The sequence below is a fragment of the Miscanthus floridulus genome, chromosome 19 (genome assembly GCF_019320115.1).
Source record: "Miscanthus floridulus cultivar M001 chromosome 19, ASM1932011v1, whole genome shotgun sequence".
Classification (NCBI taxonomy): domain Eukaryota; kingdom Viridiplantae; phylum Streptophyta; class Magnoliopsida; order Poales; family Poaceae; genus Miscanthus; species Miscanthus floridulus.
The window spans coordinates 87,702,542-87,716,070 of NC_089598.1; the positions used below are offsets into that span (position 1 = coordinate 87,702,542).

A 13,529-nucleotide genomic window follows, 5' to 3' on the forward strand; every position below is an offset into this window, starting at 1 on the left:
GTGAAGGTGCTCGGCGGCGGTGTTCCTAGCGGTTCCCATGGCGGCGGCACGCCGGAGCTAGGGTTCTAAGGTCAGGGCGCTGGAGGAGCACGGGGGTGGGGCGCGGACAAGGAGGAGGACAGGGGCGGGGCGCGGACAAGGAGGAGGAGGACAGGGGTGGTGGTCGCCGTGAAGGAGCTCGGCGGCGGTGATGGCGGCGGCGGCGGCAGCGGCGCGGGGAAATTTGGCAGCCTGATGGCGTCGAAATGGAGGAGCGCGCCCAAGACTTAGCCAAATTTTGGCACTGGCGCGCTCCTTCCTATATATAGCTGCGGGCATTTGTAGGGGCGGTCCGTTCCCCAGCCGCCCTTAAAAATATTTTTCAAAATCATTTTTTTAAATAGAAAATCAAAGTTTAAACATTGAGACCAGTATTTGAAAGCCAAAATGGTTTCAAATTTAAAAGTAATGAATAACAAGTTTGTAGTACTCATCAAGATCTACAATATTTATTTTGGTCAATTTTCAATTTGATAAAGTTTGAATGATTCAAATTTTGAATTTGAAAAAAAGACAACTTTAAACCTGTTTTTGAAAATCTAAATGGTTTCAAATTTAAAATTCATGAATAACAAGTTTGTTGTACTCATCCTGATCTACAATGTTTATTTTGATCTTTTTTGCATTTGATAAAGTGTTAATAAACATTAGTTACAAAATGGCATGTATCACAAGTAGTTTTATAAACTATGTGTGACATTCATGATTTTTTGACTAGTGTTCATTAAAACTCCGATAATTGACACATCCCTTTCTGTATTGTCAGGTACTCTTGACAACACTCGACAACTTCTTCGCTACTGTAGCCCTCTATCATGGAGCCCTCTGGGTATGCACGATTATGCACGTATCGGCTTAGAACCGACATGAACCGCTCATAGGACCACATTTCATGTAGGTAACAAGGGCCCAAACCTGTATCTGATTAACCATGTGAATCATGAGATGTACCATTATATCAAAAAAAAAAGCAGGAGGTAAACACATCTCTAGTTGGTTCTGGGTCTCGACCACGAAATCATGTAGGTCACTCAGCTCTTTCTTGCCAATGGTCTTCTGTGAGATCTTCGAGAAGAAGTAGCACATGCGGGTGATGGCCATCCTCAAGAACTCTGGCTTTATAGCCCTAATTGCAATTGGTAGGTACACGGTCAGCATCACATGACAATCGTGAGCGTTGTAGTTTGTAAATGACAAGTCCTTCATCGACACTAGCTTCTTGGGGTTCGCAGAAAACCCAGTCGGGACTTTGATGTCCTTGACAAAAGTGCATAAAGTTCTCCTCTCTGGTAGATCTAGGTTGTAGCTAGCCATGGGCAGAGTGTATTTTCCATTATCCTCAAGTATCGGGTGAAGTTCTGGCATCACTTTGAGCCGCACCATGTCTTTTCGTGCTTTTAGTCCGTCCTTTGACTTGGCTGTGTCCATCAAGGTACCCATGAGACTCTCAAACACATTCTTCTGCACGTGCATAGCATCAATGGCATGGGGGACCTCTAGTTGTGGCCAATAAGGCAAATACTGAAAGAAGATTGATTATTTCTTAAAAGGTACGCCTTCGATAGGAGGTTTGCTTCTATCTTTGATCGTTCCATCCAGTTTCTTCTTTCCATAGACGATCTTTATGTTTTTCACCATTTTGTACACATATTCTCCATTATGATGTCTCTTTGGAGGGGGTTCATTCTCCAGGGTGTTGTCATAGTATCTCATGTATAATTTATTGCGGTACTTGTGACCTGTCTTCAAGAAGTGATGGTTCCTTATGTAAACAACCTTCTTGGATCCATCTAGGAAAACCCATTTAGTATCATCCAAACAGACTAAGCATCATGTCTTTCCTTTGATCTGTCCAGACAGTGCAAACAACACAGGGTGATCATTGATAGTGACAAATATTATTGCTTTTAATGTGAAGTCCTCCTGTAGGAACGCATCATACATCGGCACCCCATGCTTCCAAAGTTTCTCAAATTCTTACATCACAGGCTCGAGGAACACGTCCATATCAATGCCTGGTTGTTTAGGGCCAGAAACTAAACCGTGAGGAAAAGATACTTTCTCTTCTGGCACAACCATGTTGGGATGTTGTACATGGTCAGAATCACTAGCCAAGTGCTATGGTCGCTCATCCGCTCGTTGAAGGGATTCATTCCATTAGTGCTCAAGGTGAACCGTACATTCCTTGGGTCTTCACTAAACTCTTTATTGTTCTTATCGAAGTCTTTCCACTGGCTACAATCGACCGGGTGTGTGATCATATCGTTTTCTACCTTGCGCTCATCTTGCCACCATGTCATGAGTGCGGCTTCCTTAGGGTTCAGGAATATACGCCTCAAGCGGTCGGTCACCGGCAGGTACCACATTACTAAGGCAGGAATTCTTCTCTTCTTTGCATCGTTGCCTAATGGAGTGTTCTCTGGTTGCTGAGATTCTTGTACCGCCTTTTTCCCACCCTTCTTATTCCTCTTGTTCCCCGTGGAGGCTTCTCCCCCACTGTAAAGGTCATTGTCTTTGTACCAACTAGCCCCGCACCGAGGACATTTATCTAGATCTTTGAACGTGTCACCACGAAAGAGGATACAATGGTTGGGACAAGCATGGATTTTTTCAACGCCCATAGTCAAAGGACTTATAACCTTCTTCGCATAGTATGTGTTGGCGGGAACTGAGTTTGGCGTGGAAGCAACCATGCTATGAGACGTAAAAGATCATCAAAACTGCAGTCCGACCTGCCGTACTTAGCCTTCAGGATGAGTAGCTCAAGCACAAAACGTAGCAGTGTCCAGTGTGTCGGACAACCCTTCTCTACACCATACACAGTCTCCTTCAATGCTTTTGTCACCCTTTCTAGATTTTGTAGACCTCTCTTCTGTAGTAATATTTCTGGTCCAACGGCCCGAAGCATTTCATCCAAATTTTCACCGTCGTCTTTATCCCCCTCACGTGCTCCGCCATCATTGCAGAAATCACCACCTTGTTCATTGCAGATGTCACCACCTTGATCATTGCCTAAGTCATGATCCATTTGTTGAGCAAGCTGGTGTGAGTATTGGGACAGGTACTGCAGGGTTTTGGCATCGTCTTCTAGAACATCGCCATCATCATCAACTGTCATTGTTCCACCATGATGAATCCAAACTGTGTAGTTTCGAACAAATCCTCGCCTGATCAGATGTTCTTTGATGATACTCGAATCTATAAATGCCACCGTGTTCTCGCAATCCTTGCAGGGATAAATAATTGTATCCTTATTATCTGTCAACGTCGTTGCATGCTTCTCTACGGCTTCAATAAAATTGTCAACCTCTTCATGAAAAGGTGCCTCGAATCTTAACGAATCATACATCCAAGAGTTCCTGTACTCCATCTTTTAAAAATACAACACAACCAAAGAAAATATACGAAATGAGTCAAATTAATAATTAATTAATTGAGAATGATTATATATAATCCATGGTAGAGGATAATTAATCAATTGCCTACTAATATAACGCATAAATATTTGAAATGAAATATAAAATGGTTAATATATACCATCACAAAGAAATGGTCTAAAAAACTACCTTTCATGCCACCCAAAATCCAATTTCATTAAAAAAATAAAAAAAACAAAAACCTAGATCTAGAACTAGATCTCATGCATTTGCTTTAATCAAACTAGGGTGTAATCTAGGGTCTAAAATCAAGCAAAATCGACTAATGAAGAGTGTAAGCTCATTTCTCTACCTAATTTACACTAATAGCTTCAAATCTAGGGTCTAATTTGCTACATACAAAGCTCAAGCACCATGGAGGAGAGAGAAAACCAATAATCAAATTACTCACTAACCAACCATTAAAACTTTAATTAAAGAGTTGGAATAGCATTTTCTTACCTTCTACAACCTCCCCACCAAAGGAATTGAGATCAAAACCTCCCCCCTTAGTAGAGCAATTTTTGGGAGGAGCCCAAGGCCTCCCAGCCTTTTTTTTCTCGGGTTAGAGTGAGTAACCCGAGGAGAAAGAAGGTGTACACATTTGTAGGGGCGGCTGGTAATTGAACCGCCCCTAAAAATCCAACTGTAGAGGCGGCTCAATCACCAGCTGCCCCTACAAATGACCCTCATTTGTAGAAGCGGCTGGTGGCTGGAGACACCAGCCGCCCCTACTGTGCCATTTGTAGGGGCGGCTGGTGTCCAGCGCACAGGGTGTGGCCTGGCAGCGCCACTATAGGGGCGGCTAAAGAGTCAGCCGTCCTTACAGTGAAAAGGGCCGCGTCCCTACAAATCTTTTTCACGTAGTGACACCACTCATGTCATGGCTAGATCACCGAGCGTGCTTACATCACGGCACGTGTATAGACGTGTGCCTCGTCTTTTACTTTTTTTTTAAACTCACAACATGCACACACAATAATCGTATATTTGAGTTGAGTTAATCTCCTATTAAGTTTTTATATCAAATTAATTTTTATTATACTACATACGCAAAAAAAATTATTATACTAGGTCTTAGAATTTATTTGTTTTGAGGTTAGGTTAAGTTTAATTAAATCATCACATTTTTGTTTTTCCCCAAGAGGAAATTATTTCCTTGAACCTAAAAAAAAGTGCCACTTAGTTTTTTGGCTATTTTTCTTGAACTTGGCTATTTGGCCCAAAAACGGATGTCCTTTGTGGTTTCTTGGCCCTTCCGTTAGTTTGATGGACTAACGGTGTTAAGTTGTACGTGAAATTACTATTTTTCCTCGGCGCAGAAAGCAACAGTTCGATAACCTATAGGTGCAAATATATATATATATATAAAATAATGATTCTATGTTTAAAAAAATATTATATCTTATTTTACAAAATTATTGATAGTATGCAGCCTAAAAACCTGTATGGTGCCCCATGGGTCGAAAAATTAGCACTAAGTCACAAAAATCGTAAGCAACTCATCAAATTTGCTAACTCCAATATGTTCAAACATGAAATGCTTTAGCCGGCGTCACCCAAGAGGCGGGGGGGGGGGGGGGGGGGGGGGGGGGGGCGGGGGAGGTTCGGCCCATGGGGCGACACGAAGGCTGTTGCTGATTTGAAATGCGTTAGCTGGCAAGGATTAATTCTAGCTAGTCCCTTTCCTCTATGAATTATACCTTTTACTCCCATTGTAATGCACCGACATATTTGCCAGTAAAAATTCACAGATGGCCAGTGCGCATAACCTTTCCATGGTCGTCAGTGCAAATGTGAGCATACGCCATTCGGCTCATCAGACGGCTGCGGCGCGACCCTGGCCGCCAGCGCTGCTGGGCGTTGTTGGCGCCGCCGGCCGGCCGGGGAAGGGCGGCAGGAGGAATCCCCATGCATGATGGCGTCGCGCGAGCGGGGCGGGGGCATAATTCCGCGTATTTTGGCGTGGGAGAAAGCTACGCGTACTTGTGTGTATAATAACTGTCTCCACGCATGTGCAGGCAGGGATGGTGGAACTGGCCGAACGCGCACGGGGCCGGCGGGCGGGCTACACAAGGCAGCGGCGGCCGGTTTCGACGGCCGCTCATGCCGGGCAGGAGCGAAACATGCGAGGGGTGTCTCCTTTCTCCATGTCCACACCATGATTACATGCACCCGACTAGCTAGCAATGCTAGCTCATCCGGCCGTCGTCCATTGAGGGTTTTTTTTTTTTTTTTTTTGCGATGAGATACAAAGGGGCGTCTGTCTCTCCTTTGTGTGTGCGGCCTGCGTAGTACGTACGTACATATATACTGTACACCAGAGAACTGCTACATATACATATACGGCATCATGATTCGTAGGGCTATAATAAGCATGCCATCGTGTCGTTAACTAACCCCAGTTTGACCGCAGGTGCATGCTAGCTGGTAACTAATTTCACCCGGCCGGATGGAGGGGTAAAAAAGTGTGGGGAGGGGGATGATTTTGTTGGGTTAGCGCGTGGGAATCTGATTAGTGAGGGCGTGGCACGCCACCTGAGCCCCTCCTATCATCACGGCAACCAGTCTAGCTAGCTAGCTATACCACACGCCACATCCTTTCTCCTCCAGCATCACCCTTTTGCGCTTTGTCTGCGTGGAACCACGTATCATAATCATCGTATATGGGAAGCTCAGCTCGCTGGATGGTACTCACGTCAGTTTGAACCCCATATGAATTATTAGCACGGCTCACTTCAAAAGTAATTGACCTTCTGTTCGGCTGGAGCTGAAACGATCGTATACGATCGTGGATTATTACTGCTGGCTGGTTTGGTGTGAGAGAAAAATACTGTTCTGGCTAGAAATTTACGATCATTTACGAACAAACGAACAGGTTGATGTATTGCATTGGAGACTTGCATTGGAGTATATAGCTACTGTAAATACATAAAGATGCTCATGCGCATCATAAAACCTATTCAAAAGTAATTGACCTAGTTTTATAATGATTCATGGAATAATACTAGCTACTGTAAAAAGATGCTCATGCATGCGCACGGTAAACTGAAGACGCTTTCGATAATAATGTAAGATGGATGGATGCAGCTCCAGGCTGCTGCAACATGATCCAGCCTGTTCGGTTGGCTGGTTCGTATCGTTGCTGGTTCATTTACGTGAGAGAGAAGTACTACTGGCTGGTTTATGTGAATAGTATGGTAGTGCAAAAGGAAGGGGATCGGAGGAAGGAAGAAAGAGACGACGAAGGGATGCGAAAAAGAAAACCATTATTATGATGATAGGGAAAGACGAGATCAGGTAGAGCAACCCTATGCTGGGCGTGTCCCCTGCGCCGGTGTCACGGCAGAGCCGCTTTGGCGCCGCTGTCCCCGCTTTGTAGCAGGTGTTCTGATTGCCCGCCAGCTGCTGCTGCCCGGCACGGCACGGCCGCCTTTCTTTCGTTCTTCTCCCACACGCACGCAGAGAGAGAGAGAGAGGCCAGCCGGCGTCGTTGAGTTAATTAAGAAAAGGAGCTCGCGATTAAGATACTGGGCTTCAGATTGCAGACAGATTTACGTGCAAGGTGCTCCCGATTAAGAAACTGTGCAAGGTGCTCCCGATTAAGAAACTCCGAGCCTTTTGTACGGGCCTCCCAGGCTTCTTTCTAGGCACACACATTCTGCGCTCCTGCTCCCGATGCTGCCCACCTAGCTAGGTCTCCTCCGCCTTCCGATCCTCGTCGTCTTCCTCCCTCTTCCTTCTCTCTCTCTCTCTCTCTGAAACACATTCTATTCTACGTATCCAACAATAACAACCATTTCGATCGATCTGTGCAGAATAATAATGCAGCAAAAGAAAAACTTTGTGGTTGCAGTTTTGTGTGACAAATCAATATTATTCATCTATATGTAATTCAATCAGTGTACCAAAACGTCTGCCAAAATTTCTGAGAATTGTTGCAGTTACTAACTGAAGGATCGGAGGAGCACGAGTGGTCATATTCATCCGCAAAACGCTCGACCTACCCCACTATAACACTATTCTAAGCCGACCATGCATGCATGCAACTTGTAGTGAGAGAGAGAGTGATCGAGAGAAAGAATTGTACTACATATAGGAGTATATCTTTTCATCTGCCCTTGCTCATCATTCTGCTCACTACCCTCCCTCATGGAGGCTGAGCATAAAAACCCATCGCATGCTAGCTAGGTCCCCTCCAGTCTGTGCCCAACCTTTTCTCCATCTTCATTCTTCTGTTTCGCGATAAAATCACTTCATCACTGTGTTCTTGGCCTTCTGGCTGTGGCTGGCCTGCGTCTAAGCTCCTGCATGGCTAATCTCTCAATAGCAGCAATATCAGTTGATCTGTAAGATCACCATTTGCAAAGGAGTTTCGTGATACGCTTCCAATTAACCCTAGCAATACTCATAGACTTTCGAAGTTTCTTTTGTTGTTTCCCCCACTAGCCGTATGGTTTCTAGATGCATTCACACTTCGATCTGATCGATGAAGGGCGGGATCGGATGATCGCTATCTGGTAAGTAAATATCTTTCTTGTTACATGCATGCATCAAATATTCAACCTGTTCGGCTGGCTGAGCTAGCTCGTGGATTATTTACTGCTGGCTGGTTTAGCTGGTTTGGTGTGAGAGAAAAATATTATTCCAGCTTATAATCCACGATCGTATACGATCGTTTACGGCCTGCCGAATAGGCTGATGATCTACTATATATCTGTTGAATTTGATCTACTCTTAATTTCAGGATTCTCTCATGTCAAAGTTGTAGGTGATGAGAGAGTGGAAATATACCTACTCCTACATGTCAGCAAGGCTCTAGCTGCAACCAGACGAGAGCTCCTGCATCCATGCATGATCTGCATGCATATATGTTTGATCAATGGAAAGAGCGATATTGGTGAGGTTCAATCCGATGATAGGTTTTACAACAGCTGTAAAATCAGTATCTGATTGAGCCGCGCCAATATCTCTTCCTCCTATTTGCCTCTCCCCCTTTCACTGCCCTAATAATAAGGGTGATTCAATCATGGCAGGCAGGTCAGCATCACTCCGTCTATGTCGTTGGCATCAGTTTTCATCAAAGCCAGTAGCTATTTCTGTAGACAATTAATTGGAACTGTAAACTCCGCTCTATATAATCATACATATTCTATGGCAAGTGGTTAATTGACTTTATGAATAAATTGAAACTGAACAGAGATACACACAATCAAGGTTAATGGCTTAATGCCACAAATCTCTTCGAGATTCTTAGCCACTGTTCTTCATTAATTTTGATATTAGCATTTGGTATAAGTGTGCACGGATATAGTATACGGTTTCTTGCTTCTTCTTTCTTCTAACCTATATCCACAAATATGATCGATACATCGTTGTCAAAAAAAATCAAGATAGGATATTTTTGGTTTAGTTTTTACTTTGAAGGTCTTTCGGTGTGGAATTTCCCATATCCATGGTTTCATTAGTACTCCATGCAATTAAATATATAGTTGTTTTAAGTTGTATTAACTTCTTTTACTTTGACCTAGTTTATAGGAAAAATACCAACATGTGCACATCAAATTACTTTATGATTTGATTTTGGAATGGAGGGAGTAGTGTTGAACCTGTGTTCATCAAATTTCTAGTTCATACCAGCACAGATTCGTTACGTTTTGTAGACATGTTGGCATTGTCTTGAAGAGGTATTATCTATATGATTTTCATGTTAGATGAAACCTATATTACAATTTTATGGTGAACTAATAGAAAAATATATATGCATGGAATGCATGATCTAAAAATTCACCTTTGTTATACTAGTTGAATATCCCTTGATACAAGTAAAAAAGAATTACCTCAGCCAGCTGAGATATATTATTAATGGAAGTGTCGCCTGTGGTTCCTGTGCTCCGTGTTTTAAAAAGAATTAAACCAACTAACCAGTGACGGATCCAGGAAAATGTTTGGAGGCAGGGCAGGGGGCGGGGGGCTAGACTGAATAGAGAGCTAGACCAACAAAGCTTCCATGGCTGAAACTTCTAGGGGAGGCTCCGCGGGCACAACAGCAGTAGGGGGCCTTGAGCTCCACCCGCCCCACTGTTGTGTCCGATCCGTTGAACTAACCAAGATTGATGCAATATCAATGTTGCTGGAGTAAGAATGAAGTTTATCGCTGTTAATCTTTGCCTTTACTATGAGTTTATATTTATTTTGGATTTATATTTAGTGGAGTGTTATTAGCTTACTCTCATTTATATGCCACTATACGTACTCTCTCGGGAGGAGGATGTCGTCTCCTGCGCTGGCATGCAGTGACATACAATGATCTATCTTCTGTGTTTTCCCTTGATTATTTCATCAAGAGCTACATCGACGCCAATATGGGTAATAAGGAGAGATAAATTAATTAGTTGGAACATGTTACTCCTCTCCACTTTTGTAAAAGGAACAGCGTACCTTTTTTGTTTGAAAAAAAGTCCACCAAGTAAGTTTTGACCTCCACTCAGTCAAATTAATATGTGTGTATTTGATGAGGCCGGTATTTAATGTACAAAAGCTCAGCATAGTCATTTTTAAATTTAAGTGTGTATTTGATGAGGCCGGTATCATGAGCATTCCATTTCTTAAAAAAAAAAGAAACATCTTTAGAGGCTGCCTTCAAATAGAGTAGTTTCTTTTTGTTGGGGTTTATATTAAGACGTTGCATAGAACATGAAATGTTGCCATAGAAAATGTTTTCTTGTGGTAACTATGGATTCAAAACGTTATATATAATTTGTGCAGTTGCTGGGTTTGGTTTGCCAAAAAAAAAAATTATGTATTTTGTGTGATTCCTGTTGTCTAGTTTTGCTAGACAACTGAAAGGAAGATGGAAAATAGCAATAACTTCTTTTTTAGTGCTACAACTGATCTAAAATATCAGAATTTCTATATATGTTGTTTGTGGAATTTATCTGTCACCTTCCTAAAGATAATGATATGATATGATGAAGACTATTAGCTTGCAAATATTGCATTCTTTGTGTTCGTTATTTTAGAAGAGTGGCTACTTTTTTAATGTAAATTTTAGCCCACATGCCCTATTTATTTATTTATTTATTTATTTGGTGATGGTTGTTTTCTTCTAGCATTCAAGGAACATAGGATGGCTTATCAATAATGAAAAAGATATTTGCAGGCCCACACCATGATTACTTTTGAGTGCTGCATGGAGTATCATTTTTTCCATCAAGTTCTTTTCAAGGAAGGGTCTATTTGGTAGGGCTTTTGCACTAGCTTCTCCACTGACTTTTGGTCAAGCCATTTCAAATGAGTAAAAGTAAAAAGCCCCACAAAAGCCACAACATGACTTACACTAGGGCAAGAGGGGAAACAAAAGTGGATTCTCAGGCTAAACCCTCTAAAATAACAATGCAATGCTCCCAAAATTATCCATATTTAGGCAAACATTTTTCTAAAGGGCTTCAACTCTACCAGAAAAGCTCCTTAGCTAGAGAAACTAGAGCTCAAAAGAGCTAAAATGGCTACTAGTACTTATCTGTGTTAATTAGTTTTGCTAGGTTGGTAGGGCAACCCTGACAATTTGTAAATCCTTCAATTAGAACTAGGTCCATATATGTTTATGAAAGTTTTCCAGGCTATTATTCTCTCATTTTTAAAATTAAAACATTATCTTTTGTCCATGCCTAAAAAGTACTATATGAAACGAGATCCTTTTTCCCAAACGAAATGCATGATTCACTAAAAAAGTGCATGAACGAGCCCATCCTCTCACTTGAGAGGAAAACAACATGGAATGAGTGAATCCCCCTAGAAGTCTCATGAATCATCGCTAGTCGACCAATCGAATGGTAGCAACACTCCGATCACCTCCCATCACTTGTTGGGTCGAATTTCCTTCCCACCATACTAGTTTGGTTGCACGTGCGTTGCTGTATTTTAATAGTGGGCTATTTTTGGGCCAAATTTTCTTCATATTATACTAGCTTGGTTGCTCTATGTTGGTCCATGCATTTTGGTTCAACCCATATATCATATATATGTTTGAGTCCAACGAAGCATGTTTCTTGGGGGTTTGTTGATCATTTCTCTTCTTGGTTTTGTTCATGTTTTTGTTTCTTTTTCATTGTAAACAAATTTCATGATTTTTTCTTTTTGTTTTTTATTTACTTCCATTTATTTTTCTACCTCTTCCCTTTTTTCTTTTCCTTTTTTGATAGGACCCTTTTTTCTACTTTGCACTGGAATACTATTCTTCTCAACATAGAATATTATTTTGTTGAACTAGAATGTTACTATACTGAACCTACAATATTATCATGGCCTTGAATGTTATTTTTCTAGAACTATAATATTATTCTTTTTCTATTTCTTGTACCTTTGCTTTTCATTTTTTTATTCTATTTTATAATAATATTATTGTTTTGTTTAATTTTGTATCTTTTAAAGAACAGGGCCTACATCTGGGTAGGATTTTTATTCTCTTGATTGGTATGTCCTGCGATGTTCGTTGGAGTGTTATGATTTATTCCGGTATTTTTCTCGCAAACAACTTTACTCTTTTATTTTCCTATTTATTTTTATGTTAATCTATGAGATGTTTCAAATTGTGTTTTGGATTGCTCCCATAGTGTGTTCATATTCTTATAGAAAAAAATTGTTCAAGTTTAATTTGTCATTTCCTTTTCCTTTTTTTCCTTTCCCCTATATTTTACTTTATTTTTTATTAATTTCATTTTCTATTATTTTTGTTATTTATTTTTATTTTATTCTATGTTTTTTCTGTACTATATCTCATATCATTTTTTTTCTAATATCCATCATCTTATGGTGATATGTACTTGAACCATATTTTCTACAATATAATAATAAGATTATTCTCATAGTACTTATGAGGTATATTAGAAAATATCGTTACATTATTCATGAGATGCTCTGTGATATATTCTATTTTTTAAAATGTTAATGTTTCATACATTGATACATGCTGTAATATTTTGCGATGTTACTATCATCCGCAGAAAATCAGCATTGTGATGATCCATTGACTCATCCAACACTGGTATATCTCTTGAGAGGCACGGAGCTTAGACAACGATGTTCCATGCATGGCTAATTTGCGTAGCGTGTCAAGCGATGCTACCGCCTCCTCCACTACCAAAAATCACTGATCGAGCAAGTGAGTGCGGATGACACAACAACGTGTGCAGTGTGCTTAATTGATATGCGTGCCGACCACCTGATGAGTGGGAAACCTAAGTCTTCGGCAAAGTGCATTTACAGGATGCATGCATCACTATCCCAGATCTGGACATCACTGTTGATTCAAAAACCCCCTTCACTACCGGATTTTGAACCGACAGTGGCATTCCGACAGTGATGTGGGGTTGACATCACTATCGGTTCTTAAAAACCGACCCTAATCTACAAGCAACAGTGTCGGTTCCTGACTCCACCCGACAGTGTCCAGTTGAATAACACTGCCAGTTTGTAGTCTCAACCGATAGTGATAGTTGCTTCAAGGGTGTCAGTTCTTGGCTCGAGCCAGCAGTGTTGAGCAAGCCTACACTGTCAGTTCATGGCTCAAACCGACAGTATTGTCGTAACCATCACTGTCGGTTTATGATTCAAGCCGGCAGTGTTGAGCAAGCCAACACTGTCGGTTTGTTTCTAACCGGTAGTGATGATTACGACAACACTGTGGTTTGTTGCTAACCAACAGTGATGGTTACAATAACACTGTTGGTTTGTTGCTAACTGACAATGATAGCCCGTTCGTATTTTATTGTTCTATAATTTATTTTAATTTATATTTTTTGTGGAATCGGGTTTCGCTTTATATACGCTACGTAGACGACAGACCTATCAATATTAAACATTACAAATGTTACGGTTACAGTTCAAATGTTCTTATCAAGATCTCGATCCCTCAAAATAAAAAAAATTATTCGATAAGATGAAACATGTTTCTCGGACTTCTTACAATAATCTAGCGAGCCGCTCTGGACCATACTGGTCCTAGAACTTCACGGATTGTGCAATGAAAAATTATCGACAGAATATCATCGACAGTCCACCGAGGGGTATCCC

The 13,529-nt window shown here is 41.2% G+C and overlaps 1 protein-coding gene and 1 pseudogene across 1 annotated transcript; both read right to left on the reverse strand.

The window, feature by feature from the left end:
* Positions 1 to 894: 894 nt before the first annotated feature.
* On the reverse strand, positions 895 to 2,660 carry LOC136526325 (uncharacterized; annotated as a pseudogene).
* Positions 2,661 to 2,671: 11 nt separating this feature from the next.
* On the reverse strand, positions 2,672 to 3,409 carry LOC136526326 (uncharacterized). The gene has a single exon (XM_066519028.1). The coding sequence runs from the start codon at positions 3,407 to 3,409 to the stop codon at positions 2,672 to 2,674; it is 738 nt and encodes a 245-aa protein (XP_066375125.1).
* Positions 3,410 to 13,529: the final 10,120 nt, after the last annotated feature.